Genomic DNA, 7660 nt, shown 5'->3' with positions numbered 1-7660 from the left:
CATGTGGGCATGAAAGCAGGGTGGAGTGTTAAAATGGCAAACGACAGGGAGGTCTGGGTCATGCTTGCGGACAGACCGAAGGTGTTCCGCAAAGCGGTCAATTAATTAATAATTAATTGGGCAGCTCTTTCAAAGAGCTGGCACTGGCAAAATGGGGCCCAATGGCCTCCTTCTGTGCTGCATCATTTCATGATACTTGAATTCCAAGGAAGCCACATAACGCATACTTGCTAGATTTAAGACGAATGCCTAAGAATCTGGAAATCTGAAATTAAAACTGAAAATGCAACACCAATTCAGGCAGCATTTGTTAACGAAACAGATTTAATGTTCCAGGTCGTTGGCCTTTCATCTTAACCGGGAGAAGACAGAAATTTAACAGTTCATAAACAAGTTTACATTTGTGCATTTTGACGTTTCCGTTCCATCTCCTAAAAATGCCCTGCAAGAGGACAATAGGCTCAAAGCCTCTTGCAGAACCTGACGAATTTCAGTAGGAAAGAGGAATAAATAGGAACTATTTTTCACTCTTGGGTTGTGCGGGGGGCAGATTTGAAAGTCGGGCCGCATCAAAGGTCAGTAGTAGAGAAGAATTGTTTCCGGTATCAGGGTATAAGAAGGGTGCGAGGACACACTTCCGGTCTCTCCAGCGCGCAGTGAAAATGGTAAGTGAGGGGGATATAGCCTTGTGGGAGGCAGAATCCGTGTCCATCCACTCCTGGTCGGCCCATTAGCAGCAGGCTGCCGCTGGGGCTTAACTCTACACATATTCAGCTGTTGTATCGTATTGGTATTCCCGGGGCTGGCGGTTGAAAATGAAGTTAGGAGAAAGATGTAGGCCTCAGTCGCCCTGTTATTGTAGCTGACGCTTATACTCCAGCCCGGGGCCTGAGGTTGGGCCGAGTGCTTCTGCCTTCTAGCAGGCAGAGATCTGTATGGTGTGCTGCTGGTTATAGGGTGTAATGCTCCGTCTGTGCCCCTTCCGGGGTTATTTTAACTGATCAATGAGCCTCCTTTCCCCAGGCTGGAGGTAGTGGTCCATTCAGGGCTCAGTGTCCTGGGGAAGGTTTGCACTGATGTCACTGTCTGTCGCTCAGTGGTAATTCTGCTGTTGTTCCGTCTCCATAATTAACTCTTGGTGTCTTTCCCATTTTAGCGTCGAACAACACTATCCCAAATGGAAACAAAATGCTGGAAATACTCAGCTTGGCCAGGCAGCATCTGTGCAGAGGGAGTAAGAGTTAACGTTTCAGTTCTTTGACCGAGATATGCTGAAAGGTCACAAACCTGAAACGATAACTACTACTGTCTGTAGACGCTGCCTGGCCAATCTAAATATTTACAATGTTTTCTGTTTTGTATTTCAGATTTCCAGCATGCGCCTTATTTTGCTTTTGTGATACAATCCCAATCCTGGCTTCTTATGTGCAACAGTTCTGAGCAGTCAGGAGAGCACAATCTTTCAGATTCTTTTGTTTATTGTTTAGGGGTCTGGATTGTTGTCCTTTCAATTCATATTTCTGGTCATGTTCATTGCAGAGTTGAGAGTCCATAATAGGGATGTTGTAACACATACCCAAACTTGTCTGGAGAGCATGTTGAGGAAGCCAAATGATGAGTAAAAAGACAAGTTCAGTCAATATTTGAAAGGATGATGGGTTAAGTATTCAGGTGTGACCCTTAACAAGGATACCTAGTAAAGCACTTACCTGTGTCTGGACTCTTCATACAGCATTATAAAAAGTAACAGCATTGTGGGTGGGAGAAAAATTCAGCCCATCGTGCTTGTATTGATTCTAGCTTTTCAACTCTCATCCTATTTCCCTGTATCCTTTTCAAATACCTACTGACTGCACTTGAAAGATGGTGTCTGCCTTATTCGTTTATCCTGATGAGTTTGGTTTTCATTTCATATTTGTGTCTCTGACCACTACTCTGATGTACGAATTATTTCTTCGAAAGCAAATAAATTGACTCACTCCTGCCCCAAGTCTATTTGTTATAAAATGGTGCACACAATTGTACACACAACACCATCAAAATTAATTGGTTATTACAGGAATGAAAACCTGAAATTCAGTCAGTGTCACATTTATGGTGCCCAACGATGCAGTCAGACCATCTCTGCCAGTCCTGAATGAAGCAGGAGATGATCATCTCTGCACAGCAGCAAAATAAAGTTAATCCAATGAAAGATTATTCACCTGAAATGTTAACTGTTTCTCCACCGATGTTGCCTGAATTGCCGAATATTTCCCAACATTTTCTGTTTTTAACCAGAAAGTAGTTCGTTGGAGAGAGATATTGTTCTCACTACAGCCCTCATTTGTAACATAGATGCATTTAAGGAAAACCTAGATCACTATATGAGGGAGAAAGTGATAGACGGATATATTAATAGGGTTAGATGAAATAGTGGTCTTATATGGAGCATAAACGCTGGCATAGAACAGTTGGGTTGTGTGGCTTCTCCGTGCTGTCCATTCTATGTAATTCTATGCTTGACCAATGCATTCAATTGTATTTAGTTGCGCTGCGTTCAGATTGATGTTTGATACCTCTCAGCTAATTAACCTAGGGCCGTTAACAAAAATGTTAGCTTTTGCATAGAGTCTGTTTTAAGTGAGAAAAGTCTGCCTAACTGAGATAACTTTGCAGCATCATGTTGTATACGATGTGCTGTTAAATGGAGGCCTTGTGTTTCAATGATTTCCCAATTGCAGATTCCCCACTTCTGCCATGTTGAGGACAGAATGGTGAAAGTCAGGTTGTCTCCCCCTCCCCATACCTGGTGGTTGTTGGGAGCAGCATCTTAAAAGTGCTGCTATTTTGAGGCTGTGGTGATAGGAGAACTGTTCTTGGCTGGAGTCTGGAACCTCTGACTGTCACTCCCTTTGTTCCTGTGCCGTTCGCATTAGAGTCTCAGATGTTAACAGTTGCTTGTTTTCATCTGGTTTCCAATAGGCTGGACTTGGCATTCTGGATAGATTGGCTGGAGTTGATTGCTCTCCCACTCCTTTTCCTTATAACATCCTTAGGGGTGGGATGATCTAAGGAGATTGTATAATCACAAACAATTTGGTGAGGCTTTGCCTGAGAGTGGGTGTGATTAATTGCCTTTATTCTTATTTTCTTTCAGACGAAGGGAACATCATCGTTTGGTAAGAGGCGGAACAAGACCCACACTCTTTGCCGACGATGTGGGGCTAAAGCATTTCATCTGCAGAAATCGACCTGCGGCAAATGTGCCTACCCTGCCAAGAGAAAGAGGAAGTGTAAGTTTCTCCACATTGAGCAGAACTGAGCAGGTAGCCATGACCCAAATGGTCTAACACTCTTGAGGATGCAAATGTGTTTTGTTCCTGCCTCCACTAGAGGTTTGGTTCTAGCTGAAGTGAGATTCTAGTAAAGTACCAACCATGGCATGAAATTGATTTTACTTTGTGCATGAGACAGGGTTCTGAGTGTTAGAAGGTTATTTGGAAATCCCTGCAGTTCAAGTCTATCCTGGTCTTGTGACATGCATGTTTTAGCAGGAGTCATTGGAGCAGGAGCCTGATTGGGTGAAAAAAAATTTCTGCCTGACTATGAACCATCACCCACCCTGACTACTTTGGGCTATGAGGTGTCACCGGCTCGGTTTACAACATGCATCTGTTGTGTACAGAGCCATTAGGGAATGGGTGCAGTGTTTTCAAAGATTTGAAGATCAGACAGCTGATGCAAACTGACTATACCAACCTTTCTGACTTTTCTGCAGATAACTGGAGTGCCAAGGCCAAAAGGAGAAACACAACTGGTACAGGCCGCATGAGGCACCTGAAGGTGGTGTATCGCCGATTCAGGTAAGAAATGTAGTGACAGTGAGAATCTACTCAATGACCATGGAAGCCATGTTAATGTGTTTGATCGATGTGCCAGTGTGTGATGGTCGAACGGCTACTTTTCGATAAGGTGATAGAAAATTGTAGCAGGCTGTTAGAAAGATGTGTTGGTATATATATCCCTGGGAGGAGGTAGTGTTGGGAAGTGGGGTGTGTATCTGGGAGAGGAGTTGTATCGGTGAGATTTCAAGTGTTGGGGTAGGGTTTGTATCCAGGAGAGTGGATGTTGGGGGTGAGGTGAGAGTGACTGCCTTTGACATCAAGGCAGCATTTGACCAAGTGTGGCATCAAGGAGCCCTGGCCCTAGCAAAACTGGAGTCACCAGGATTCGGGGGGGGAAATTCTCCAGTGGTTGGAGTCATACCTATCACAAAGGAAGATGGTTGTGGTTGTTGGAGGTCTGTCATCTCAGCTCCAGGACATTTCTGAAGGAGTTCCTCAGGGTTCCTAGGCCCAACCATCTTCAGCTGCTTCATCAATGACCTTCCTATCAAAAAGTCAGAAGTGGGAATGTTTGCTGATGATTGCACAATGTTCAGCACTAAATTTGCGACTCCTCAGATAGTGAAGCAGTCCATGTTCAAATGCAGCAAGACCTGGACAATATCCAGGCTTAGGCTGACAAGTGGCAAGTAACATTTGCGTCACACAAGTGCCAGGCAATGACCATCTGCAACAAGAGAGAATCTAACCATCATCCCATTACATTCAATGTCATTACCATCGATAAATCCCCCACCATCTACATCCTGGGAGCTACCATTGTCCAGAAACTGAACTGCACCAGCCATATAAATACTGTGCTACAAGAGCAAGCCAGAGGCTAGGAATCTATGAATAAGTCACCACAGCCTGTCCACCATCTACAAGGCATAAGTCAGGAGTGTGATGGAATACTCTTCGCTTGCCCGTTTGAGTGCATCTCCAACACCATTCAAGAAGCTTGACACCATTCAGGACAAAGCAACCTGCTAGATTGGCACCCCATCCACAAACAGTAACTCCCTGCATCACAAATGCACAGTGGCAGCAGTGTTTACCATCTTCAAGATGCTCTGCAGCAACTCACCAAAGCTCCTTAGACTACACCTTTCAAACCCACAACCGCTACCATCTAGAAAGACAACGGCAGCAGGCATGTGGGAACATCACCACCTGGATGTTCCTCTCCAATCAACACAGTAACCTGACTTGGAAATTTATTGTTGTTCCTTTACTGTCGCTGGGTCAAAACCCTGGAACTCCCTCCCTAACAGCACTGTGGGTGTGCCTACACTGCATAGACTGCAGTGGTTCAAGAAGGCAGCTCACCACCACCTTCTTGAGTGCAATTAAGGATGGGCAATAAATGTTGGCTGCGCTAGCAGCACCCACACCCTGTAAATGAATATCTTAAAAAGGATGCATCTCTGGGTGGGGGTGTTGTATCTGGGTGTGGCTGGGTCAAAGCACTAACTCTATCCTCTGAAATCTAGTTTGAATTTAACCCAAGCTGCTGAATTTTCACTGTCCCAAGTCAAATGAGTTTGGACACTTCTGGAAGGCGGACTGATGTGAATTCTCGAAATATTTAGAATACACTGTAATTCTTGCTGCTGACCTGTCAGGAGCAATTGCACATGTGCCTACACTAGCTGCTGGTGCAAGTGCAATTGTTTGGAGTTTGGAACGCATGCAATGCGATTGGCTTCAATTTCACTGCAACAAAGTCTTTAGAATTTTTTAAGGCCATAAAACAGGAGGAAAGTATCACAATGCTGTTTTATGATTTGGTTCAGGTAGTGAGCTGGACAGTGGAGCAAGGATGAATCTAAAATGCCTAAAGCAATGTAGCCAAATTTTGTGATTAAAATTGTGTGCATGACAGCTACAGACTGGGTGTGTAAATGTGTCACGTGGTAATTGCTGTCAATGATTGTGCTGTAGTCTTGTTTTGGTGTTTTGTACCATCGCTTAATTGCCCAGAGTTTTGCTGTTTATAATATAAAGTGAAAATATTAGCAGACATGGAATTGGAGTCAAGTTAGAGAGTAAGTGATAATTGGATCAGGGTGTGCTTTTATACGTAGCCCCATTTTAAAGCCTTTATTATTGTATACTTTCATATATATTACTCTTGGTTAAAGAAGGAAGAACTTAACACCTGTGATGTCCTCATGACATTCCTAAGTGCTGCATAGCAATGAAATTAAACGGCAAAGCCTGGGGCAGTTTGGGAAATAGTTTATTGGAGCTTAGGGGTTTCCCTGCAATAGCAGTCATGGAGCTTGGAGATACATAACTAACACTATAATGTGGCCATGAGCTGGCAGACTTAATTTCAGCATGAAAAGCATCAAATTTAGGATAAAACCCCTGACCCAGATGGATTGCATCTGCACATATTAAGAAATTAGGAAGAGGCAGCAGAAGCACTATTATGTTAATCTATAAAATAAAATCGTTGGAAAAAGGAAATAGTGCCAGAGGACTGGTGGACAGTTAATGTTATTCTTATAGTGAATAAAGAAGATAGACCTCGTGCAGGAACAAGGAGTGGACAATTCAGCCCCTTGAGCCTCTTCTGTTCAGTGAGATCATGACTGATCTGTGACTTAACTCTATAAACTCGTCTTTGCCCCAAATTCCTTATACCTTTGATTAACAAAAATCTATCAACCTCAATTTAAACGTGAGCAATTGATCTAACACCAGTTGCAGTTTGCAGAAGAGAGTTCCCAATTCCTACCGCTCTTTGCATGCAGAAGCATGTCTTCATTTCAGTCCTGAAAGGCCTGACTCTTCATTTTTAGACTCTGTCACCTAGTGCTAGATTCCCCAACCAATGAATATAGTTTCTCTCTACTATTATCTGTTCTGCTCAATATCTTGACTTTGCTCAAATCATCCCATAATCTTATAAGTTCTAGGGAGTACAGCATCCTTATGGGACACCATTAGTCACATCCTGCCAGTACATGTCAGCATTTGACTACAGCTTTCCCAACAACCCAATAGGGGTTTGGTGCTCCAGCTTACTGTGCACTCACTGTATAGGCTTAATGTGGAAGAATAGCCACTTGGGCAAGGGATCTGGGCTGCTGGCATCCATGAAATGGTACCCAATAGGAATTGTCACCTTTGTGAGAGGATAGATAAGGAAAAATTAAACTGCATTTGGTCACAGCCTGTAGATACAATGATTCCTGCAGAAGAGTTAAGTGGTGCTGTGGGTTTGAGAGAGTGCAGTAACATGATTAAAAGATGATATGCCTATGGAGAGTATTTGAGAGCAATCTCTTTAGATTTTTCTGACGCTAGCAGAGACGCATGTTGGGAACTCAATTTGTATTCAGTTTAAATCTTTGCCGCTGAGTATTACAATATCCTAACCTCTTCCTTACTGTCTTGTTTGCAGGAATGGATTCCGCGAAGGGACCACCCCGAAGCCTAGACGTTCCACAATGGCTTCCTCCAGCACTGCATAAACTACCAGTGTATCTACACAACAAATAAAGCTATGGTTTGGAAAGTTTTCCTTGTCTCTCTGTGCCCCTCCTACATCAGTTGAAAAAGTCTGGCCCACAAGAAAAATCTTAACTCCAAAGAATTTTGATCAGTGACATCTAAATTAACGTGTAAAAAGTGCCATAGAAGGTGTCAGCTCTTCTCAAAGAGCTATACAATTAGTTCTGCTTTCCTGCTCTTTCTCCACAGTCCTGCAGAATTTTTTTTCAAGTATATATCTTTCAAAAGTTACTAATTTATCTGTGTCTACCACCCTTTCAGACACTGCA

General features: G+C 43.3%; 1 protein-coding gene across 1 annotated transcript; it reads left to right on the top strand.

Annotated features, from left to right (window-relative positions):
• The first annotated feature begins 587 nt into the window (after positions 1-587).
• On the top strand, positions 588-7398 carry LOC121286790 (60S ribosomal protein L37). The gene is made up of 4 exons (XM_041203830.1): positions 588-665; positions 3140-3275; positions 3761-3845; positions 7282-7398. Exons 1-4 carry the CDS (start codon positions 663-665, stop codon positions 7349-7351), a joined length of 294 nt encoding a protein of 97 aa, XP_041059764.1. The 5' UTR covers positions 588-662; the 3' UTR covers positions 7352-7398.
• The last annotated feature ends 262 nt before the right edge of the window (positions 7399-7660 follow it).

The sequence above is a fragment of the Carcharodon carcharias genome, chromosome 14 (assembly GCF_017639515.1).
Source record: "Carcharodon carcharias isolate sCarCar2 chromosome 14, sCarCar2.pri, whole genome shotgun sequence".
NCBI classification, from domain to species: Eukaryota; Metazoa; Chordata; class Chondrichthyes; order Lamniformes; family Lamnidae; genus Carcharodon; species Carcharodon carcharias.
The sequence above is the reverse complement of the archived record's forward strand: the minus strand, read 5'-3'. Positions and strand labels throughout refer to the sequence as shown.